We start from the raw sequence: 26,793 nt of genomic DNA, 5'->3' as shown, positions 1-26,793 counted from the left end.
CATTCCCCTTATGTTTAAAGAGTATGTTATTATTATTTGTGACGTCATAGGGAAGTGACGTCACAGGACAAGAAAACGGGGAGGGAGAAAATGTAAACAAACAATGAGCGGGAGTGTTGAAAGCATGGTGGAAAGAGGTAGAGAGAGCTCTCTGAAGGTTAGGGGTTGATAATGGTTGTGTTGTGTCTGTTTGTGGTTTTTTGTTGTCGAAAGCTGGATTGCATAGAGTAAAGAACAACGTGAACAGGTGAGTGGATCACATAATTGAACAATTTAAGGATACAAGTTAGGCTAGAAAAATTTTCAAGTGGTAGCAGAGTGTGGTCTGTTAAAATGGACGGATCTGATGGTAAACTTTGGGAGATGAAAATGGAGGGGAGAGACTGCAAAGTTTAGCCCAGGCACAGGGCGATTATAAAGGATGGAGAGGACAGTCGAAGATTGGCTTGTGGTGTGTGAGAAGAAGAAATATCCGGGGATAGAGATACATTGTTTAAAAGGGAAAGCTTAGAAGCAACAGAATAGAATAGATAGAGGATGAACTTAAGGATAGCGAGGGTTCAAAGATAATCCTGTCCAAACTAGATGAAGTGTATCTAAAAGATACGTTATCGGAAATTACAGTAAAATAAAAACTATTTTAAAATAGAAAGAGAATTTAGTAAAAATGAGAGATTTTATAATTAGGTATGAAAAAGGCAGAGTCAGAGTGTAGTAGGTTAATTAGGAAAAGTATGCTTGAAGGGGCTAAAAGGTTTTCACAGAATAGAATAACTAACTACAGAAGATCAAAACAAATGGTTAGCTAGCTTGTGGTCGAAAAAGTTGGAATATAAAACAGTGTCACAAATAATGAAAAGAATATTTGAGGATTAGGGAATAGAGAGGAGGGGAATGGGTTAGGATCAGAAGGTTGTGAGAATTTTGGGGAAAGGGTGGAAAAGCCAAAGATATCGGGGAAAGGTGAATTTGAGGTAGAGGTGGAAGAAATCCTTTAAATAGAGAAGGAAAGTAACACTGTGTGCTATTTGCAAAGTTTCTTGGAAAAAATGGCATTGGGCCAAATCTGTCCTCAGAATTTTCAGGATAAGAAGAAATCAGAAACTGGACAAGAAAAGAAAAAAGTTTATATAGGAAAAGTTAGCAAAATAGAAGAAGAATCTTGGGAAGAGGTTGATGCAATTTTAGACACAGGATGTAAGTCAACAGTTTGTGGAATGTGACCAGCACGCATTGTTGTGGGTTTGAATCAGGAAGAATTGAGGAGAATGAATGATACTAAGAAAGGAGTCTAATAAAGTATTTAATTTTGGTGAGTCATCATACAAGTCGAAAGAGATGTAATGGAAATATTGAGTGATATTGAAAAACAAAACTTTTATGTTGAAGACAGAAAGGCAAACAGGGTGATGTACCATGGTTAAGGCGGTAAGAAAACCATGAGTAAAATGGGGATGACCATAAATTTAAAAGAGAATTGTGTTAAAATAGAAGTATTAGGGAAATGAAGGTAAAGTTACGAGAAGACAGACAGGGCCATTTAAGAATACCAATTTTGAGGAGGAAGCCACAAGAAGAATTATTATTGGAGGGTGGAAGGGAAAGAGCCAGGGGAAATTAAATCTACAATGATGAAGTTACATCTACAATTTGGCCACGGAAGTGGAGATAAAATATGGAAGCTAACAGAAGAAGCACAGTGGAGTGACGGTTTGGGAGAGAAGGAAAAGAGGAAATAAAAAAAGTTACTAACTGACTTAATCAAGAGTTGTGGAAGTATGTAAAAGATATAAAAAGAAATCCAGCTAAACCAGTAGTGGGATTTTCTTGGATTAAGACATTCAATGAAGTTGTAAACAATGGATGAGATAGAAGAGAGAAAGTTCTTGGTAATGGTAGATATGGCAACAAGGTATTGTCAGGCTTTTTGGATAAAAGACAAGAAACCAGAAACTATTATAAAGACTCTTTTTGACTGGGTGGTTTGCGATATTTGGGGCACCTTCTAAAATATTATCAGACAACGGGGAGAATTTCAAAATGAAAAAGTAAGGAGGATGGCAGAAAGATGGAATATTAAAGTATTAGCCACAGCATCAGAATCTCCATGGAGCAATGGATTTGTGAAAAGACAGTAAGGCATAATCAAAGAAAGCTTAAGAAAGATGAAAGATGATGAGGAGGTGGATTGGTCCATAGCATTAAGATGGGTAGTGAATGCCAGGAACTGTTTAATAAATAATGGTGGTTTCTCCCCTAACCAATTAGTATTTGGGAAAAATCCTTCATTGCCTAATTTAATGGGAGAAGAAAGTTCAAGTCCTGCAAGCAGAGAGAAAGGTATGGAAGAAAGCATAGTAAGGGATACACTGAATGCAATGCATAAGGCCAGCGAAGTGTTTATAAAAAATGAGTCTTGTAATAAAATAAGAATTGATCTAAACAAAAATGTCAGAGAACATCAATTTGAAGAAAATGAAAATGAATGGAGAGGACCTGCTCAGGTAGTGGGAGTATCAGGTAAAACAGTAGTGGTTAAACATGGGGATTCTCTAAGAGAAAGCGAGAATACATGTTACTAGGATTCAAAGACTATCAATAGAAAAGGAGAAGATACTGTAAAGTAGACAAAACACACACTGTGAAAGATGAATCCCCTCAGCATCAGAAAAGAAGAAAGGAATATAGATGAGCAGGAAGGAAAGATGATAATTGGCTGGAGAAGGAATGCTGATGTAGAAGAGACTATAGAAAGAGATTTGGCAGAGAAACACTGGAAGATGTTGTGGGGAAAGTGAGGTAACAGAAGAAAGTGAGTTAATAGAAGAGATACCCAAATTCAGAAAGGGAAATAGAGTTAGAGCTATAAACAAAAATACAGGACAATAGAAGAGTGGACGATATTGAGCCTTGCAGGGAAAAGATCAAGCAAATCTTGGGCTGATTCGTACAATGTAGAAGACTCACAGTCAGGTGACAAGGGATGGGTTGACTTAAGAGATTATAGTCATGTAGAAAAAATTGAAGATGAAGAAGAGGTTTTTAGGATTCGAAAATAGAAATGTAATTGAAGCTAAAGAAAGAAAACTACAAAGTTGGAGAGAAAACAAGGTATATGAGGAGTGTACCATATGACAAAAGTTATATTTATGATGATAGAACTGAAAAGGTATGTGGGGAAAGGATATGTAAAGCAAGATTGGTAGCTTAGTTTTGAAGAAGAAATATTGAATGGGAAAAGATCTTACATGCAATGCTGAAATTCTGAAATTTGTTTATTGCAATAAAACCAAAAGATTGTCTGTTATACGTTAGATGTAAAACTACATCTACAGGGTGATGAAATACAAAAAGAGGTATATTTAAAACCACCTGGTGAAGATGGTTGGGTGGATTATGAAATTGAAAGAAAACTGTTTATGGGCTCAAGGATGCAGCAAAGGCATGGTATTGTAAAGGTGGTAAAACTGGTGGAGGAGCTTAAAGGTGAGAGGAGTAGATTGAACCTAATATATTCTTTTGGAAGAAAGACAATAAATTGAATGGTATTTTCTGTACACATGGTGATTTTACATGGAAGAAGTAGAAGGATTTTTAAAGGAAACAATTGGGAAATTGAAAGGGAAACTGCAAGTAGAGAACAAGAAAGTAAAAGTTTAAGTATATAGGAGTAATAGGTAGAGCATAAGGAAAATGGAATTTGTCTTAATCAGTGGTAGTATGGCACCTATAAGAGAAACCAGAAGCTAGAAGATTTCCAAGTAACAGGCAATACTAGGACAAAAGGAATTAACAGAATACAGATGAGGCTGCTAAGGACCATTGGGTATTGCAACATACCATGTCAGAAATATAAATGTCAGGGACATTAAGTAAAACTTTTGAGAAGCATGGAAACTCAAGATATGAAAAAGCTGATTAAAACAGTGGAAAAAACTAAGATCCAGATAATGGGAGCAGATAATAAGTGGGTGACACAGAAAGTGCTTCCTTTGAGAATATGAGGAAGGCACTGAAGATGGTTCCAATCAGTTAGAAAAATCTTTTGACAACACCAGTAAGAGGAGACGTCCTATATGATAGAACCAGAAAATCCAGAAGAGTAGCATCCAGAAAATCCAGAAGAGTAGCAAAGTCCACAACTGAAGCAGAAGCTCTGAGTGTGGGGAGGCCATAGAAGGATTGATATATTTTAAACATCAGGGAAGAGATAGTAGGAGGGAGAAAATTAGAAGCACTGGTTAAAACTGATAGTAAAACCCTAATGACTGCTATAAAACCAAGTACTGGAACATGAGTAAGATTAAAAATCTGATATTGCAGCAATAAGAGAAACAACAGAATCTGGAAAAAATAAAGGACGTGAGATGGATAGAGAAAGCATCAGATACCTGATGCACTGACTTTAAAGCTGAGTTCTGGGGGGAAAGTATTAGAAATTATGCAAAGGGTAAAGAATTGGAAATAATGGAGATTAGAGGATTAGGATAAGGAAGAATTGGCTGGAGTGAGGAGATAAGTGATTATATGTTAGTGTGATTAATCATTATTATTTTATTTTTATTTGCTGCATTAGTGAAACTGAGTAGGGTTACAAATGTATAAAAATTAAGTTTTAATTTTAAAAGATGTTTTTACAGCAAAGCATTCATGTTTAAAAGTATCTGTTCTTGTTGTGACGGCTATACCACCTGATGTCATGTACAAGGTACCTGGAGAGGAGCAAAATGTAAACAAATCTTAAGTGTTAAATAGTAAAATGGTAGAGAGCATCTGATGGTTAGGTTGTTAATTTTAAGGTTGTAAGTCTGTTTTGTGTTTTTTGTAGTTAAGCTGGATTATAATAAAAGAAGAGCAAATAGGTGGGTGGATTGCATAACTGTTCCTTTTGGACAGGTTTTCTAGAAAACTATCTGACTTCATCAGTGTGAATGAGGTGTGTGCAGATGCACATGATCATACCCAAAGTCTCTGTAATCCCATGTACTCCTATAAAAGTAAAATGGAGTTTTATGGAATGAAATTGAAGCTCAGAAGAGCCAAAACTGTGATAATTTCTCACTCTTCTTGATATAGGCCAAAAGTTACCTTCTCTTACCAGAGAAATGAAGGTATGTCTCCAGAGCCATGTGCTTCCTAGGATGTGAAAATGTGAACCCCTTTCAGGTCCAGGGCACCAGGATCCCAATACTTAATAATGAAACTGCCAAACAGAGGATATGGCCCAACTTGAAGAATCTCATGAAAAAGGGATTCAGCTGGCTAAGACTGATAATGTAGCAAATCCACCTGTTAATAGAACCAAAGTGCAAGTGCAGTGTTAAAACCAAAAATATCTGTTGTTGCTCTTCACTGGGCCTCTTCCAGCAGCAATCCCCATCTGGTTGAGAAGGTTTGGGATTGGATCTGCAGTCCCGAATCTAAGGCTTTATGCTACTGAAGTGACACAAGTGGGTGTTATCTCAAGAAAAAGGTAGTCTGTACTTTCCCAGGTTAAGCTAACCCTATAGGAAAGGCGAGGTTAAACTGTAGTCATGTCAGAATTTCTGATAACAAGACTACTGGTAAAAGAGTCAGAGGGGGGAATACGATCGGCACAGGCGCCAGTTCTCATGGCAACAACCTTCTAGTTGGCCCAAAAATGGGCTGAATGGAGTATGGACGTCAACTTGCTTGAGTTCCTGCTGGTCTGCTCCAGTGGATAGTCGAGGCGTCGTGCTGGGGGCAGAGGACGTCGAGCGTTGGGCCGGACTTTCTCAGATTCAAAATCACCACATCTGGTCATGAGGGTGAGCTGGACTGCTGAAGACAGCTGAACCAGAACTATGCAGAGCGAGTACAAAAATGTCATGCACTGAAGGTCGCCAAGGTCTGAGGAAGATAAGAGGTTTGAGAAGGAATGCCTAGTCCTCTTCAAAACAATGGTGGAAAGAAGATACAGCCATTCTCCAGATTATTGTAAAAATTTCTGAAGAGACAATATAAAAGGCCATCCCCATAGACTTACAGTGTCTGCACTATTTCAGTTCCTTCCCAGTCAACAAGCCAGTCTGGCTAGAACTCGTTCCATGCTGCAAGGCTTTGACTCTTACATACACGCGTCAATAGGTCAATCATTTAAAGACATGGACTGAGGAGGGAGAAAATGCTACCAATGCCTGATTGTTTCAGTCCAACCAGATGAAGCTCAATGCCTGTATCAAATAGGTGGATGTGAATATAAAAATGCCCCTTCCATAACTTTCTCTGGTCTGAAATGTGCTCTTCTCGGTGTGGCCATCACAGAAGTTGTATTCGATATCTGGAGTCTCTGCCACCCCCTTTATTACACATTTGGAGATTTCCATAGTAAGATGGAATTATTATCACGAGTTACATCAGGAACTCAGGATATCTGATGTCGTGTATGGCTTATAGAGTCCTGGGCTCTACAATCGATCAACTGCACCTTTCTCTTCAGTACTCTGCTGCCCATCAAACTCTTTGCACACTAATCCAGCCATCTCCAAGATGAAGACTCAACTGTACCTCTCATGGCTTCTTGTGGTTAGTCATTTTCATCTTGTTGGATAATGACCATCCATCAGATACCCTAATCAAAAGAAATTTTCTTTGGCTGCATGTCACTGTCCTGGGAGTAATGGCTGGAAGAAATGGGTTCAGGTATCTCCAGCTCTTTAAAAATCACCTCAGCCCTTATCAGAGGTATTCCTCACAATAAATGACATGACACTTTCACTTGATGAAGGGTAAGATCAAACTCTGAACAACCTTTCTTCTTTCCAGTGTTTGTTCCGGACTGTCAGCTGGTAGGCCCCCTCTCAAACAGTGACAACATCCCGACCTTTCTGCCTTAGTAGAGAAACGAGCAAAGAGTTCTACACTCTCTCAAGTTCTATGATGTTGCATGAAGCTGCTGGCTGACATCCAGGGTTGTCTTCCCCTAACATCTGCAGTTTCGTTTCAAATTTGGGTCCATGCACTGCTGCATCTGCAGAGACCGGTGCTGGACCTGATGCACTCAATCTCCAGTTCCTTTGGTCAATAAACTGAGTCTTGGAAGGGAGAAGTGGTTCTTGCAACCCTCTGGAGCTGGAATGGATGGTCAAACACCTCACAGATGTAATATTTTCAGTCCTTGTTGCCTGATCTGTGCTGTTCTCATTCAGGCACTGCTCCTGGTGCTTTCCTCTCTTTCGGCCCCAAAGAACAGCCAGGTTCCTGGCAGCAACCCTCAGAGTTGGAATTCTTGACACAAGATTTACTTTCCAATGGTCCTGGTATTTAAGCCATCTATAACCTGGACTGAAATATCTGTAGAATTACGCTATTCCTTGGCCTGAAGTGGGAGATTATGCTCTTACACAGCCTACCAGAACAATCACGACAGCTGGGTAGGGAAAGTGGACAGGATCACACCTGCAATATGAAGCTGGCGGTAGCTTGTGGTGGTACATTCATCTTCCTCCTTCGGAATGGGTTCGTCTGCGGCCTACAGTAGATCCTTAATGAAATCGATGAGAGGAAAGAAGTAATTGCCAACTGAATGCTTCTGTTGTCCAGAGACAGGCTACTGGTTGAAGCGCAATAGGCCAACAAATACTATAAAATTGCTTGACTCAAACTTCCATTGAAGTTAGGCGTGAACAAACTGCTAAGGATAATGAGACAGGAAAATATTCTCTAGACTCTAGATGTTGAGGCTGAACTGAGACAAATGGAAACTTTTTAGTGGTAGCAATCTTGGATAAGTTCCATCTTGTATGACCACCCTGACAAGCGTCAATGAAAAAGAATCACTGACAGGCAAACTAATCCCTGGACGTCATGAGGTTTCATTCACATACATGGACAGTTCACCTGATTAGCTCCTGTAAAGTTTACTGAAGCATCATAATGCAAGATGAAGACAAAATAATATACAAAATAATACAGAACAAATCTCATTGTGCTACCACACAAAAGGTTCATAGCATTGAAGATTCAATCAAGATTATCGGGCTTTTCCGGGGGTAAGTTATCACAACACCTCAACAAAATTTCAAAAGTTATTAAAAATGATATTTTCAAGGATAAAATGAGTCTCTTATATATACCCAAGAATTACATAGCTATGAGTTTGTCTCCTTTGAGCAGTTAAAAATTCAAAATTCACAGTTTCATCTAAATGCTGGAACTAGGACAAGCCCATAGACCTGGAGGGACTGTGAGGAACAACTAGGAACCAAGCTCATGTTCATTTGGTTATGTCCAAAAGAGGAGCTGATGGAGGGTTTTTCTCTATGTAATTACTTGGTAAGAATATAGAAAAACCTTATTTTGTTATAAAAACGTCGGACTCAGTATGGTGACTTTACCAAGTAATTGAAGCTGATCTCTACATTGAAGGTGGATCTGGGCATAATCTGCACCAAAACATCAATAAGATGATGAATCCTTCTGGCTCTCAGGAGTTGAGACAGGTTGAACAAAGAGGTGGCAAGGAAGCACCGACAGACAGGTACTGCGTTGGCCTGCACTCAAACTTTGTCCTCCACTCACTGGCTGGTCTCTAGAGTCGCTTCCTGCATGAATCTCTTCTTTGGGCAAGCGACAAATGTAAAACTAGTAACCCACTTACAAGCTGCTCTTGAAAAATGTGAGGGCAGAATAGGACCACAACGGGATTAATAAAGTCCTTTAAAAACTATCACGCTACATCATAAAAACTGCAAGCACTACAGACACAGTCTTCCCCAGGCTTCCGAAGGGTTGGACGCCTGCAAGGCAGTACAGACAGAAGAATGTTATTTATACCATTACTGTGGACTGGTAGCCAAAAAGAGTCAAAGGAAATTATTTCAAAATAAATTACATAAATTAAAAATCATACGTCATTGAAGACAGTCTTGCACTGGAAGCTAATATCTATAGTACATTACGCACATAAGAATGTGTATCCCAGTGAAGAGGATAGGGAACGATAACATAAACGTGGACTTGACCCAGATTTTTCGTCCCGATCTGTTAATTGGGAATGAGTTCACAGAGGTCCATACATCAGGCCTTTCTAGGGCATTCCCTTCAACTCCTAAAAATAAGTTACATGTCTCCGTTGTATAAGAGATCGACTGGATGCATTAAGGCCGATCTGAAGTTTCACAAAGTCAAAACAAATAAGTCAATGGTCGAGTTCTCTTAATGGTGCAAGAAGTTCTAATGGTCCTCTTCCAATTGTTGTTAACTTAAGAAAAGTATGGAGAGTTTTCATTGAAATGGTTAGAGAGAGAGAGAGAGAGTTCCAAGAGAGAGAGAGAGAGAGAGAGAAAGGGAATCTTTCTTGACAATCACAGAATAGTCACTAATTTTGATATTTTTTGTTTTGTTTACCATTAAAATTACGATACCATTTTTCCAGAGATTGGCAAAAGAAAAGAGTTTTGAAAAGGACGCTAACCATAACTAAAGAGAAAGTCCGATTGCAATAAAAATTACTATTTATAATAACATGCAAAAATTAAAATACCAAGAAATAAACAATAATTTGAAACATAACAGGCCAAGAGAATACTGTGCTGCAGTTAAAAGCAGCTCTACCTTTTTACTGTTTCTATATGACTTAAAGAGTTTGCATCTCTTAATTGCTGAGAAAATATCTTGCTTTGTTTCGCAACTATTAGAAATAATTTTATTGTGCAGATGCCTTGTAAGAGTTGTTTTCTTTACGGCAGAGATGCATCATGGCATTCAGAAAATGCCCAAACAAGATTTTATTTAGATTCTACGCATAGTTATTTATAACAGGTCCCCAAGAATCTTGAAGACAATTATTCTCGCTTTCTAAGATGTTTTACATTTACCTGTCACTTTCCCATATAAGCAGACAAGTCAAGACAACCTAGGAAATTGTCTGTTTGAGCTGCAACTCTAAATTCCGGTAATAATTGGGAGCTCTTAGTCCATAGATCCAGAAACCTGTCTACTAACATAGACTGAAATGAAATAAAAAAACATCAGATTTCATAAATGCAAGCCATCTCACTTACCCCATGTTCTCACTTGACAGCATTTTGTTAAGAGCCAGAACAAAATGCTCTTGAGAGATTTCTAAGGCTATCTTTGCATAATACCATGAATTTGAGATTTATCTTACTCTTCGGAGCTCCTGCTTTTATTTGCTAATATAATATCTGAATTTTTTTGCGTACATGACTAAAACCCTTACCAAATGTATGAGTTCGACATACGAAATCCTATAAAAAGTACAAAATGATTATTACCTTGTAAAAGGATAAATTGTTTATAAAGGGAACGCATCAAATGAGTATATATATATATATTTTGTTATATGGCCTTGGAGTCGGGTATATATATATATATGTATATATCACATATAGGTTGTACAGTATATATACATGTATATATAATACAGCCCATATATCATACATACTCTATATAAATATATATATATATATATATATATCTCATATATATATATATATATATATATATATGTTCTTATATATATAATGGTTATGGGAGGAAGGAAAGGAAAGAGGAGTCTTCAATAAAGAGACAATTAAAATGTCAAATGAAATTTTGTGGAAAGGGAGAGAATCTCTCTAGGATCTAGAAGTCAACTAATGCTCGCATGATAGAGGGAATAGCGTAAACGTTGGGGCCCCAGCACGTTGTTGGTGAGCCTCTGTGTAGTATGATTCAACATTTTTAGTGAATGTGGCAGCGATCGTTGTCTTTTCTTGGAAGCGTTTGTTTGGCTGCTATAGTTCAGAGGTGGAGCGCTTGTGCGTTATCAAGGTCCCTGATTAAATTCCTCAGCCTGGCTCACTCTGACCCTACAATCACATGAATGAATATCAACATCAACAGGAAAAAATAAGAATGTGCACTCACATTTGATCATCAAGATATTTTTCATCGCGATTACTTGGATATATAAAACTCATTTTTAAACCCTCCTCCCCTTCTGAGACTACGGCAACATCCAAGTTTTCTATTGGAACCGGTTTGAATAATTTCAGGTACCAGAGCAACGCTGAGCATTCTAACAACTGAGCTTTTTTTTTGAAATTCTTTTACCTCTGTCTTCAATTTTGGCACACTGCCCAATAAAATCTTATCAAAATTCAGTTGTATCCAAAATTTCGATTTGATGGGAACATTATTTTGAATTGCTCCCGACATTGATGCTTTTGCCGGTTTTCTGCGCTGTTGATGAGCCCAAAACTCCTCCCCAACAATAAAAATTTTGAATGCTGTTTTATTTGTTCTAAGATTTATTTCATACTGTATACTAGTTTTCGCAGAGTTACCACAACGAGAAGAGAGAGAGAGAAAGAGAGAGAGAGAGAGAGAGAGAGAGAGATGGTGGAGAGAGGTAGAGAGAGAGAGAGTCGATAACTACTTTCTATTTAGCAACCTGTTTTGTGGTTATAATTTAATGCAATAGATTTTAAATACTTAACAACGGATATCAGGTGAGACTTCACATATTTGGGTAATTTTAATGATTACTTATAAAATTTAGTTCCGTTTGTACCTGGTTGAGTAGTCATCTGTTTTTATAACTACTGCCTTAGTACTAGTGCGCTCCTGGATGGTAACGCCCATTTGAAAAAATCCTAGGATCAGAATTTATAACCTAACCTCTTGTTCCAACATGATGCAAAATTAATCTCACATCTTGACATCTTTTTTGTCTAAATTATAAAATTCTCAGACGCCGTTATATTTGTGCCTTAAGAGTCAGCATTCAGAAATTCCTCAGAGGTCTTCCTCTAGTTCAGTCTAATTTCCACAAAGGTGTCGCTGTTCTTTTATGGCTGAAATCAGCTGGCCCGTTTTTCAAAAGCATGTTATGTTTTCTAATGATTTCAGTGACCTTCCAGATGGTTGGCAGGTTTGCTCACAAGCGCATGAAATGCAAAATCCAACTCTCCCATAGGTTGCTGTACAATATTTATCATCAGTAGTTACCTATTGACGTTCCATAACTGGTTGTACACAGCAGAGAAGTCCTCCATATGTATTTGCTGTTCATGGAGTCCATTAGACTTCTCAGTCTCTCCAGTGTTCTTTTCAGTTAATTTTAACTAAAGGCCACTCGTTAATAGGTAAAGACAGCCATTCCAACGCTCTTTCACTGCATATTTGACCCTTCAGTTTTCCTACAAATGTACGCTGTGGTGAAAGAAGAAAACGCCATGATAAACCAGGGCCCATAACTGTGGAAATGGCATTTATCATTGTACGCTCAAAGTGAGTGTCGTGACAATGATGAGATCTAAATTTATCCCATGCAGTCACATTTCTAAGAAAACTCCAGAGATTTAAACTGATGAGTTTTGACAGAAAGGCATAGGGGGTTAACAAATAATGCAAGAGGACGAACTGGGAATGGTGTATAGCTGCTGGAACACTCTCACATCAATGTAAAGCAAAATCCATCAACCCATGGTGCTTTGGGCTAAAGGAGTGGTGCTCGGTTCTTTGCGAACACTGTTATTTACCGATAGCGTACATTGTCATAAATGAATAACCCAGGTATGCAATCTACTGCGTCTTTCACCCAGTACTCATACAAACAGCATAACGGGATCTTTATGTGGTCGTTGGCCACATGAAGTCTCTTGGCAGCAATGTGCATATGTCTGTCCCCGTGATTCAGGTCTGATTTTTGAGATTCTTTATGGTTTTATATTACTACGAATTAATTTTGACCTGATCTGGGCTGTGTCAATGTCTAGTCACAGAAATGGTTCTTTATCTTCGAATCTGTATTAGCACAAACGTTTTAAATAAGTACATTCCACTGAGAATATTCCCAACGTACTGTCCATGATCTTATTAATGTTTAATATTCTTTGTACATGCAGTTTACAGACTTAGAACCTATATTTTTTCTTGAGGATTCCAAACGGCGATTGATCAGGGAGTTTCGGTCGCAAGTTGTGTAAAATCTGTTTTAAAACAGCAAATTCACGGCAACCGCATACTGCATATGACAACACTAGTGAGTGTAACTTGACGAAAGTCAGGAGAGTCTACTAAAATATTACGGAAAAAAGTTAAAAGTCATATGACAAAGGGACCCACAAATTTCAAAAATTCTACCATGGGACATTTTCTAATCATAGCTATTTGATAAATTCTTGAGAAAATGTGTTTTTTTTTAATTCAAAATTTCTAGAACAAAAGTACAGTCAAATCATCAAAACAACAATGGGTCTCACTAGGTACGTTTCCACATCCGGTAAATTCTGCCCTTCGCACACAGTTCATTAACCCAGTTACTAGCCGCTCGGGATCTTTCATATCATCAAACTTTTGACAGTTTCCCTGAACTCGCGGAAAAGTCTTTAAAATTTTAATGAATTAAGAGAGAGGGAAGAGTAGGAAGGATCAGTAACCATCTGCATGTATATTCTTGTATATACATGGATAGTTTTAGTAGTTAATGTTTCCTTGACCGTGAATCTGTCATTGGAGATTCTATTTGTTAAGAATCTATCAGAGAACTAAGATTACTTATGTACCTGACAATTAATCGAGGAGCCAGTAGCCAGAGCTAGATCTTCAGTTCACTGCAAAACTTGAGCAGTTATCTTAGGAAATGCAAAGACTTAGAGCGAATTTGAAGTCAAATGATCCATAATTAGTTTAAGAGTACTGATTGCGAATATGGAAATTTTGTTCCTCAAGAAAAATATGGGAAATTTTGTCAGTGCCTCTGTAAGAAAAACCCAGTTTGCCATCCTCCAAACAAAAACGCGGGTGATCGCTTTTATTGATAGATTAAACTGTCCTTTGCCATTGCACGTATTCTTGTTCCTTGAGCACGCATTGTCATGTTGTTGTGCAGTGCGTTAAGGTGAAAATTAACCTTCGAAACTTTGACTCGAGAGGGAAAAAAAATTCAATTGAGATTTAAAACTCTTCGGTCTCATCAGCGTTAGCCTCAAGAACGTCATTTTGCAAAAAATTGGAATCTCCAGATACTTTAATTTCGATTTAGCGATGAATTTTGAAAAAATTCATCACACACAAAGGTAATTCGAGAAAACCTTGATATTAATTTTGTCATTTCTGCGTAATTTTGCTGTTCAATTAGCCATTACATAAGTTTTATATATGAAAATATAAATTTCATGTACAATGAAAATAAATGATCATCCTGACACGGCTTTAGCTGTTGCACTGGAAATAGGTTTTCAGTTTGAAATGATAACTGGCCAAGGCAATTTCAACCTTACAGAAACTTTGACTAACAGAAATGGTAAAAAACGCAATTTTCAGTTAAAAGTCGAAATACGATCTAGTAATATTCAATCATTTACCTTCATTTGGAAACAGTTAAGATAATCACAATATTTAGGTTAATGGTGAATTATAAAAACTTTTTTCCTTGAATACACGAAATTATCCACACGTTGGTAAGAGTTGAACACCTGTTTTACATTTCGTTACAAGGATTTTATATGAGAAATGTGCGTATTGAATGTAGTTATTCAAAGATAAATAACAGGAATGGTTAAGGCTTTTATCAATTTTGGAAATAGGGCCGATCCTAGGCCAGGGGATGACTGGACGATGATCAATAATGAAGTCAAGGCTTCCGGTCCCGAAATGGAAAAACGCAATTATAAGTTCTACTGGCTTACATTCTAGATTCTGAATAATTCATTTTGAAAAACTGAGAAGTCTCTGAGCACAATATTTCGATTTATATAATTTCTGAAAAAAAAATTTTCATTCCTTGGAGGGCTTTACAGCTGTTGTGATGGTGAATATCTCAGAAATTTTTTTCATGTTGTCGTAATGTTTGAATAGTTTTTTTATTTTGTACTGCAATGGGAGATATGAAAATTTGGCAAATGATATAATCAACATAACGTAATCCAGGTTGTTGTTTTATTTTTGAAATATTTTACTACAATATCGATAACTGCAAATCAAGTATAGATGCATGGTCCGTACCGAAATGGTAAAAACGCAATTAAAAGCTAAAATTTGTGCAGGATTCTAGTAATATTAATCGTTTAATTATTTTGCTACAAAATTGAAGCAGTCACCCAACTGATTTCGATTTTTTTTTTTTTTTTTGAAAAAAACATTTATTTATTTCCTTCTGTTTTATCAAAAGTTACTACGTTACTTAGAAGACTGAGGAATACTGCAGACAAGTATTCCAGTTAACACTTGATTTGAACGTTAATGAAAAAAAGTTTTAGACAGGTAAAAAAGCGATATAATAAGATATTAATACAACAAAAATTCTCATGGTTGAAATTTTATCAGTTTATGTTCTTATTTATTTTAAATCTAGCTAATGTTACTGCTTGGTTTTGGGTGAGGTTGGGGGTTTGAATTTCTATAGTTATGCAACGTTGACAATTTTGTCTATTTATTGCAGTCTTGTAAGATTCAAATCACTGAGCCCATTTATAAACAGAAGGGGAAGTCTCTATTCTTATTTTTTCCTGTTTGGGTCCTGAAAAAAACCTGTTTTAACAGAAAACGGGAACAACGGAATCAAAATCTACCACATTTTTGTGAAAATTTTTTATTCAATCTGCATTTTAACTGAAATAATTTAAAATTTAGTTTAAATTACAAAATTATCGCAATTTAGTTTCAATATCGGAATTAAATGCTTTAGTCGGATTAGCTAATTTTGTACAATTATTACGATATGCACTTTTTATTTGTGTTATGCGTTGCACCCATTTGAATGACTCTGCTTCTGTCTGTTGACTTTCACTTTGTAAGGGGATAATTTTTCACACTGTTTAACTTATTTCAGGAGGGGGTTAAGTGATTCGCTGGGCTTATTTTTTACGTTTTATTCTTATAATACTAATTAGTTCACACGCCAGCCACACTGGACTTAGAAATTTTTCTTGATGTTAGAGAGGAGAGCGACACAGACCTTACCCAAATGGGTTTCAAGATAACTCTAACTAAAAAAATTGATCAGAATGAACTCTGGACCTATGTTGAATAAACTCCGCCTCTTTGAGGAAGTCTACTTTAATCTTAATGGTTCAATTTCAACTCCCACTTTTGGCAAGGACAAATCAGGTCAATTTTGCTGACCTTTTTCATTCTATAATCATTCTTCTGGCTCCTCCTTACTTTCTCCCATATCGTTGGTTGTTTAGTCAAACTCGAATTTACTTTGGTCTCATGGCTCATCATTTTAAATTATCAACATCGTCTCTCTCTCTCTCTCTCTCTCTCTCTCTCTCTCTCTCTCTCTCTCTCTCTCTCTCTCTCTCTCTCTCTCTCTCTCTCTCATACTTATTCACTGCATAACAACAGCGATTTGTATACAATTATATATGAGTTTTTTTTTTTGCTGTCATATATTCCGGATATTTATATATGATAATGATATTTTTTCATTTCTGATGGTTGCATACTAAACTTCAGGCAATGACAAAAAATAATGAGCCAAAAATGAACTCTTAATCTTAAAAACTAAGCGTGCTGTGATTTGAAAAATCTTTTTTTCCGGCAGGCGCTAACTCACCGGTTAGGCCTGCATACGGGAGACGTTTTTGTAAATAGGGCTTCGGCGTTAAAGGGTTAATATTAGAAGCCCACTCTCAGATCCAGGAAGAAGCCTTTTCATTACTTAGGTTAAGGCTCATGAAATTAGGGCAGTCGCAACTTCCCTCGCTTTTAAACAACTTGTCTCTTTCCTCAATCCTACAGTTGACGTTCTGGAGATGCAAGTCCATGTTTGCCTCACACTACCTCAAGGACCAAGGACATAGAAACCGTTTTGAAAATTGTTGCACTTTAGGACCTTTATCTGTGGCTGGCATGGTGCTGGGAGAGGAAGCACAGGGAATCTCTCTGTTCCTTTGCTATCCCTTCGCCTTGACTTAAGGTTTTGAGTCGATGGGAAGCCTGAAGGTACATTGTACCTGGAGTACCTGTCAGTTCGTATTTTATTATTGATAATGGTTGGGTTTTGGTTTTATTCTGTGGTGTAGGTGATAGTGTTGTCATTTTGTATTCTGGTCTTTGCCCAGGGCAAGGGCATCTTTTAAAACTTTGTCAGCATACAGTGTACTTCCTCCGCTGCAAAGTTCCCAATAATGTAGTGGCGACCCTTGGCTATACTGCCACGTTCACTACAATTTGAGAGAGGCGCCAACCAGAGGCAGTACCTACCTGCAGCAGCTCTTTCGACAGGTAAGGAAACAACAAGCATTTATTCAATGTTAGCAACCTTTCTATTTCAAATTCATTTCTTACTTAGTGCTTTGGAGTAGAATATGTCCATGCTCTTTCCCACCTCCTAACAATGTGGAATCAGCTGTGTAATTACTTGGTAAGTTACTTATATAAAAATGACATTTTTATCATAAAGTAAAGTTTTATATATACTTACCAAGTACTGTAATTACATGATTGAGCCCACCCCCTCCTTGCATGGACATTAGAGCATAAAACGATTTGAGCTCTCCACTGGGTTGTTTCCTCGAGTCCCGGATGGTGGGCAGGATCTTGTCACCTACACACTAACGATGACAGCGCCACTACGCGAATTTTGAATTTTTAAGCTGCCGTAGGTTAGGGAACCAATAGCTATGTAATTACTTGGTATATATATATAAAACTATTTTATCATAATGTCATTTTTATATATACTTACCGAGTAATTACAGAGTCAGAGCCTGCCCTCCTCCCCTCTTATGGACGTAGGGGCAGAAACAAATTGAGCCTACCTGCCAGTTAGTTTCCCTTGTTCCCTGATAGTGGGCGGGACATGTCACCAACGCAAAACAGTAGAAGTTCTGCTGCGAATTTTTTAAAAAGTTGCCGCGTAAGGTAGAAACGTTAGCCATGTAATTACTTGGTAAGTATATATGAAACATTATTTTATTATGAAAATGTCATATTTGTCCTTTAGGCGCTCCCGACGTGGCGGAGCGCTGGATGATTGCTGATTTGAGTGTGAAGAAGGCATCCAGTTGAGATTGTCTTCGACTTACGGTAGACATCGTCTGCTTAGGCTAGGAGGGTGTGCTCTAGGAGTGCTCCATTTGCTTGCTGGACTCTTCTCCATACGTCACCATTTGTGGTTTATGTTATTTGATATACCCACGCTATTACTATTCCTTGACCATTACTTGTGGAAGAGGAAAGATGGTATTTTAATGTACAGTACTATGTTCTAGGATCCCATTCTTCATCGCCATTTGTGATGTATGTTATTTGATACAGTTGACCCCCGCCTATTTGCAGTTCCAGATTCGTGGACTCACCAATTCACGGATTTCTCTATGGAACACATACAGTAAACCCCCCATATTCACAGGGGATGCGTACCACACCACCTGCGAATAGCTAAAATCCACAAATACTTAAAACCCCTCTAAAAACACTTAGAACCTCCTGTTTTGATAGTTCATACACAAAAAAAAACTAAAAATGCATATACCTGAGTATTTTACTGTAATACTGTTATACAAAAAAAATGCATTTAGTCATGAAAATGAGATGAAAATACAGTAATTAGTGAATATTTCTCAGTGAAAAATACCACGAAAGGGCGAATTTTCCGCGAATAATGTGTATCTACGTTCCACAGAGAAATCCACGAATAGGTGAGTCCACGAATCGTGAGACCCCGAATACAGGGGTTTACTGTAAACACATTATTCATGGAAAATTTGCCTATTCATGGTATTTTCACTGGTAGGTATTTACTAATTACTGTATGTTCATATTTTCATGCCTAAATGCACTTTTTGTTATAAAACTATTAAAATATTCGGTTATAAGCACTTTTTTGGCATTTTTAGAGGGGTTTTAAATATTCGCGGATTTTAGCTGTTCTTGGGGGTGGGTTGGGGGGCTGGAATGTGGTACACATCCCCCACGAATACAGGCCATCGACTTTATACCCACACTTATTACTGTTCTTTGATTCTTACCTGTGGAATAGGAAAGATGGTACTGTATTTTAACATATGTTCTGGGCCCCCATTCTTTGTCATCGTTGGCTGAGGATGAAGGGGGATAATAAAGTGATATCCTCTTGTTTCTCTTTATTAGGTAAGCTACATCTTAAGGGCATAGTAGAAGAAGAATATACAAAACATATGAGCGTATCAAATAGGATCATAAACATATGAGCATCGTAATGAGGAATCTTATCCTACATATAAAATAGAACTTACAGAATTGAAGCCTGCGTCTCGGATTCAATACTAAACACAATAATAATTAGTTATACTTATGAATTACAGCATTACGTTCCCGCACTCTCTACATGTGGCGTTACATAAGGCATCTTGCTATCATAACACTGTCTCTGTGAGTTATAGTTTTCAATAGGAGTATGGATTTAGATTACTGTACATCATTCTGGCTAACTCTATTTACCCTTTCTGTAACCTCAAATCATACAGTGAGTTCAATAACAAAATTGTCTAATATTATTGCATTGCTGAAATGCTAATTATCACTTTGTTAGACACAAAAAAACAGCTTGGCAATTACAGCATAGCCTATCAATCTACTCCTACTGGCTCCCAAGTTTAGCAAATATCAGCCTACCCATTAAAATTTTGAAGATCTAAAACTTTTCAGTGGGTCTTAAAACTATATATGTAGCTTGAGTGGTTTTATGATGGTCAACAAATGACTGTCAGACACTATTTCTGGGGCAAACACTGGGGACACATGAACTCTGAGACAGACCTGAGTATATAAGGAAGATAGCCACCACCCAATGACTTCGTGGGATATCTTGCAAATGTCCTACCAGTTGATATTTTACCAAGTCTGCAGTAATGCATTGATTGATGGTGTGATTTATTCTACTGTTTTACTCATGTCAGGAAAATTATTACCATGAGAGTTGATTATTAAGCAGTTTTGGGAAACTTTTTCCTCGGAAAGAGCTAGTGTTTTTTGTAAAAGAAATTAGCCATTTTTCTAAATCAAGATCATGTCAATAGCCTTCAGCAAAGCAGTGGGTTATATTCCTGAAACCTAAGGGGTTATGTTCATGAAACTTAATGCTTTTTAAAGCTTCTTTTCCTTATGAAACTTAAATTTTTTAGGTGAAGTTTATTTTCTTGACCTTAAGAGTGTAGTAGTTATTGGTATCTTTTAAAACCTGATTGTTCAGAAGTACTTTGATATTCTGTTTAAAAGATTCCCTTTTTATTTGGTTTAATGTTACAGAAAAGGAAGCATCCCTCAAGACTGAAGACCCTGCTGAAACTTCATCCTGTAAGCTGCAGGAATATTATTGTTCTCCTAACGGTTATTGCAGTTTGCCAAGTTATTGTTTGCAGTATGGAGGCATTTACAGTAATGTCAGTTACATTGGCATGATTCCCTGCCACCAAACATACCTTAACTCTTCAGCTTGGCCTAACACAAGTGTTTGCAGCAATTCACAAATGGGATTTGAAAATGATTCTTTATATTATATTGGAGATGGTTATTACCCCACTGACAACCTACCTTGTGTATGTTATAACTATATCCCAGATCATAATGGCATTCAGACACATCCAGAAGTATCACAAGTAAGTAGTACAGTACATTATTTTGTATTTTGAGCAAGTTTGATATGCAGGCATGATTCGTAAAAGTACAATGTCCAAACTTCATTCGTTTTGGTACAAACCCACTACATTGCAGTAGCCTAATCCTGTGGTCTGGAACTCTCTTGATATACCTCTGTCTGATCAGGTGAGACATATGGCTCCAAAACTTCCACCTTATTGAAAATGGTCATTCCCACCATGTGCCATATACAGCACACCTCTGTTTTTGATACTCCCAGATTTTCTTAATTATGATCTTCAGTTTCATAAATGTTTAACTTTCATTGTAATTGTTCGATAATGCATAGCCAACTCTCTCATTAAATGCTTGTCCGTAGAAGTACAAACCATTGCTGCCCCTATAGGAAAATTCCTCAAAGCAAGCCGGAATCAGTTGCTGAAACTTGGTAACAAGGTAGTTAAGCAGTGATTAAGGGGGTTAATTGGAACAACACCCTCACTTGTCATCACCACGCGCTTTGTCATTGGCTGCCATCAAATGAGGATTTTTGCTGGAGGTATGAAAGACGAGCCAGTGTATGTGACCTCTCCTGCCCTCCATGTAGGTGGATCCCCACCATTACTGCTTCTTTATAGGGATAGGATCAGCAGCTGTTAGGGGGTTTTGTAGGGGAGGAAGGTGATTACTGTAGTGTTAGCCTACCACTCCTTCCTCCCTGCCCTGAACCTCTCCCTACTCCTTCCATTTGTACACTGCTCTTTCAGCCAAGAGATGGGTACATGCGAGAAGGCGATTGATCGTCATGCCTCCCCTTACCATGGTGTTGACCACAGCTACTGCTCCTGTAGACGATAGTAAGATGAGAGCTACAGACAAGGAGAAAAAGCACCAACACTTTCCTTTTTCTTCTTTGTCCATGTCCAGTAAGCAGTGGTGTTTATCTACCTTCTGGGTGTTATGTTTTCCATTGGTAGGTTTGACACATCTCACTGGGTGAGCTTGGTACCCCAGGTTGAGCCACACTTCTTGGACTTGATGCCTCTCCACCCATTCTTCTTTGAAAGTATGTGTGGTGGAGTTAGCACTGCCCTCTTATTTTGTGTGTTCAGTTCCCAGGCCATGCCTGTACAGAGGGGGCTTGCGTGCAACAGTCCTCCATTGTAAAGTGGGCCCAGCTTTTGTCTCACTGCACATACAAGGTCTCCAAATTGGGCATATGCAGGCAGTATTTGCTTGTTACCCCAGGTCTCTCATGTCTTCTAAGACAGAATGCCAGCCTGAGACTCATATACCTGTGCTTCTCCCAAAGTGCTTGTGGTAGAATCAGTACTACCCTCTTGCTTGGCATGTGCAGTCTCTGGATCATATGAGAACAGATGGGGTTTGAGTCCAACAGACCTCCACTGTATGGTGTTCACAGGTATCAGAATGCTGCTGTGCATGATCATGTTAAACCTGGGTCTGCATGTGGTTTGCCATCAACCCTGGAGTTCATTTACTCAAGAGTGCCTTGTATGTTTTGCCATGGCTTATTTAAATTTGGGTTCCACTGAACATAAGGAGTTTCACTGGATGGATGGCCATAGTTTAGAACCCCCTTCACCGCATGAGTCATTGAATGGCCAGTGGTGCATCAACAGATACTGCTGGCACTGATTCTGTGGTGTGGTTTCGTGGGTGTGCATTAAAGGGTGCTTGATAATTCTTTAGCTTTGGCTTCTGAAGGTCATGTGCTGGAGTCACCACTATGGTCTTGCTCTCCTGATTGTGCATATACGGGCAATGGGTGCCAGAGATTTATCTCTCTTAGAGTGCTTCATGGTGGTAGGTTTATGTCTCCTAATACTAGTAGCAGTTTTGACTTGGACCATTGACGGATGGTCTTTTGTTTGTCACTTTCTCTTAAGTTGTATTTCACAGAGATCTTTCACATTCACAATTAATCCCTGATACCTTTTACTTGCTGAGAGCAACCAGATTTGCTGAACAGCAGCACCAATATGCTGTAAATTTTCCTCGTTGTCAAACTTCTTAGTTCCAGGGGTCCTTTATTCCTCACACTGTTAAACTGTGGAACAGCCTCCCAGAGGATGTCGTGCAATTGGAACTTCAAAAGTTTAAGCGAAGATGCAATGCATTACTACCCTTACACTATTCTTGCATTTTAATACATCTTTATTTATTAACTCATTCCCCTCGACTTGGGACCACCTTGATGTGGTGAGGGTACTCTTGAACCCCAGGAATCTGTTCCCGGGTTTAAGTCCAAGAGTCCCATATGGCATTATATATTTGTTTGGATTAAATTATGTGGAATTTTCCACTGTTACTAAAATTTATTGGACCTGATAAATAGGAAAAGATATCATAGCTGGGAATGGGTTTATATCCGAAGCTAAATAGTGAGAACTGTGGTAGGACCATCAACTGCCTGATAATGTTCAGACCTGAGAGTTATCCGATTGATAGCTCAAAGGCAGAACTATTCTTTAGGGCTAGACCACGGATTCCAGGGGGGTCTGGTTCTAGGGATAGAACTCTCAGCATTCTATCCAGTTTGCCCATGACATGATTAGGGTGGGGACGATTGTATTCTTGAAATACTCTCAGTCCTAGCAAGCGGGTTTGGCTTACACTTGGGCCACTGAATCATGCCAGCCATCCTTTGGGTAGGGTAGGGAGCGCACATTTGGGAAAGTCAGTTCTCACTTGTGCCATTGGTAGATGAATAAACCCATGAAAGGCTGATGATATCTTTTTAAGGTTTTCAGGTTTATTTTTTACTTTTAAATTTTTTTTTTCTCTTTCCTTCAATCTTTATGAACTCATTAGTGTTGAAGATTTAAGTACCCCTGGACCTCTGATGGCATTGTTCTGGCACAGATGACGACCGCTGCTCGAGCACAGAGCAAATCTTCTAGCATGGAAATGGACAATTCTCTGGATAATCCAAGTAATCCAAATTGGAGTGGTATTAAACCTTAATACTGTACCTATAAAACTCAAAAAGGAGTAAATACCAACACACCCAACTCTGACTCACTTGACTCTCTTTGGGAATGGAAGTTGGTCAGGTTTCTAACAAGACTAATGAAATATTTCAGCCCTAAACTAGAATTTTATTTATTAAATAGACATCCAACGACAGATATGTTGTTTAGACAAATAAGGAAAAAACGTGGCTTATGGAAGCCACAACAAAAAGTCAGTCTGAGGACTATTTGTCTTTGAGAAATATAGACAGTATTAACATAAAGTGAAAAACACGATATCAAGAACAGCATTCAGGTACCAACACTTTCTGAAAACAAAAAACGAAACAGTCGATAAGAAAATACTATTGACCTTTTCAAAAAAGATACCCAACGGTCCAAGATTGCAAGGCATATGCTGTACCAACTAAAAACAGCAATAGACAAACATTAAAAATAGCAAAAATAAAAATTTTGAGGTGAAGATCACCAAAAAATAAAAATTTTAGACCAAAATAGGAGAGTTGAGACCCTCTGTCCCAAAAAAAAAAACCACTGCAGTGTCAAGGTGCAGTGGCAGGCACCAGAAAATTGTAGAAATGAAACCAGTATGCACTTATTGTGGATCTACTTTGAACATACCACACAGTGGAAGTGTGGTGAAGTGTATAAACCAGGCAGAATCATCATGCAAAGATCAAAAAGAATGCATGTATTATTATATACAATATGGAAATTAAAATATACACAAGAACGAATGGGGATGTCTATAAAAGAGCTAAGTTGGAATTAAAAGTAAAGGGAATTCAAGATCCATCTAAGAAGCATATTCTTCAATAACAAGAGAAAAAAATGAAGCAAAAATGCAAACATAAGTAACAGAGCACAGAAAAGTAAATCTCAAGAAAAATTAATAATTTAGAAATAAAAATAAAATATAGTAAAGAATAAAGAAACTTGTGCAAATGAGATGGATAATAATTTATCCAATTCATTTGAAATATCAATACTGAAATGAACCTTTTATTAGAGGGATGTACTACTAAAGTCACAGGGGAAGTGATGGACTGGAATTAAAGATAAAGAAAGGCCTTTGGGAACCTTACCCAAAACAGAGAAACCAACTGTTATTAGAGAAACATCAGTTAAAATCCAAAGATAAAGGAGATGAAAGGAACAAAAACAAAAACAAGCTAAGAATTTACCTTTATCTCCTAAAATAATAGTAAAACCTGAGGCAGATGTCGAGAACACTGAAGAAGTGAAGAGAGAGACCATACCATAGATAGCAATGATTATGTCAAGGAGAAAGAGATTACTCCATCTCCAGTAATTGCACAAGAGCAAACGAAAAGAGCAATACACTTGATAATACCTGTGGATATAATGATTGTTTCATTGAATTATGCAATAATAACAAAAAGTATAACAAAAGATAGTTTAACAAACATTATAAGAAATTTTATGAAATATATGAAACAACGTATTTGAGTAACCGTGAAAAGGTGTAGGTGCATTGAGCATTTTAGTATATTAAGAAAAACAAATGGATATTTGAGTAAATTATTAGAAAAATCCAAATTATAACAGAAAGAGTGAAACTCTGACCAGCTATAAAAAAATAATTTCATTAGTTATACAATGGAACGTAAATGGTCTACAGACCAGATTTGTACCTTAGGAGAAGTACAAACTGTTATTAAAGAATATGAACCAATGATATTATGTTTGCAACATGTCAACAAAACAATATCAACAATAGGTAAATATGCATTAGCATCAACATCTGAGAGGAAGAGGGAAATTTAGGTACTCAAGCTATATATGTACGTAACAAAGTATTTTTATGACAAAAATACCATAAAGTTTACTGATCTGCAAACATGAAGTAATAGAACATGAATAAAAGCGATAACTATGTAATTTACCGTTTAAACAATCCAACCTAATAAAAATTATGCTTTGACAAACTCAAAGGGTACTTAATAATATAAAGGAACCTACCATTAATGGTTAGTAGATTTAATGCCCACAACAATGTGGGACTGTAATTGTATAGACTCAAATAGAGCAGGGGAAGTAAAATAGAGGGAATTCTTAGATTCATATGACATGTGCTGTATAAATGATAATGAAATCCCAAGCACATATTTTCTAAAACATATGCAACATTTTTTCCTCAATCAGGATTAACAAACATATTAGACAGATTGGATTGGAATGCAGTAGATGGCACATTCAAGTGTCATTTCCCAATATTCACATTATTACAAAATAATCCTACCAAGCATGTCCTCAATAATAACATTTTAAAGCAGATTAGGAGCAATATAAGGTCCACACCGATAGATATCCCACCATTTGAATATTTGAAAGACCATAATGAAATTAATAAATTTCTTATTGATTTCATAACAAATGTTGATAAAGCAATACAGTAATACTTCGAACTTCTAAAAATGATTAAGTTAGTACAGAATTCCCACAGACACGAATTTTTCATTGAACCCACAACTAATGGTCATACACTAGTTTTCTGAACTACTTTAATTACTGGAGAACCCAGCAAAAGTGTTTGTTTAATTTTTTTATATAATCTATAAGTTTTCAAGTTTTGTAAATTATATAAATTCAAGCTTTTATTTGTAAATTAAATAACATTAAATATTATTAAAAGTAATAATTTCTCTCTCTCTCTCTCTCTCTCTCTCTCTCTCTCTCTCTCTCTCTCTCTCTCTCTCTCTCTCTCTTGCTTTAGTGAGATGAATTTTTATGGTACATGTAAACAGGTATATTTATTTGTATAAATAAACTTTTTAAGTAATAACATGTAATAATTTTTAAATATTAATAAGATTGATAAAATTAAATAATAATAATAATAAATTCGTATTATCTTGAACAAAACAAATTCTTCCTCATCTTTTATGAAGGAGTGTGAAGGCAAAGCTGTCAGACATGTCATTTTAACCCTAAACATGAGCCTCATTTACAAAACATCTCATATGCCGGCAGCGTTCGATTTTGCGCCGAAAGCGGAAAAAGTTTTTTCAAAAATCACATCACGCTTAGTTTTTAAGATTAAGAGTTCATTTTGGCTCCCTTTTTTGCCATTGCCTGAAGTTTAGTATGCTACCCATCAGAAATGAAAAAAATATCATTATCATATATAAATATTGAAATATATGAAGCGCCAAAAAAAATTTTTCATATATAATTTTATACAAATCGCTGTGTGAGCAGAAAAGCGGTTAAAGCTAACGGATTATTTTTTTCTTTG

At 37.2% G+C, this 26,793-nt stretch overlaps 1 protein-coding gene across 2 annotated transcripts in view; it reads left to right on the top strand.

The window, feature by feature from the left end:
* Positions 1 to 26,793, top strand: part of LOC136836407 (uncharacterized) — a 229,285-nt gene that overhangs the window by 74,308 nt on the left and 128,184 nt on the right. For both annotated transcript variants that reach the window (XM_067100615.1, XM_067100614.1), the window contains exon 2: positions 20,209 to 20,558. In XM_067100615.1, the coding sequence (XP_066956716.1) occupies positions 20,209 to 20,558 (350 nt within the window). The remainder of the gene's footprint in view (positions 1 to 20,208; positions 20,559 to 26,793) is intronic.

The sequence above is a fragment of the Macrobrachium rosenbergii genome, chromosome 56 (assembly GCF_040412425.1).
Source record: "Macrobrachium rosenbergii isolate ZJJX-2024 chromosome 56, ASM4041242v1, whole genome shotgun sequence".
Classification (NCBI taxonomy): domain Eukaryota; kingdom Metazoa; phylum Arthropoda; class Malacostraca; order Decapoda; family Palaemonidae; genus Macrobrachium; species Macrobrachium rosenbergii.
Note: the sequence above shows the minus strand (reverse complement) of the source record. Positions and strands in the feature narration are given on the sequence as shown.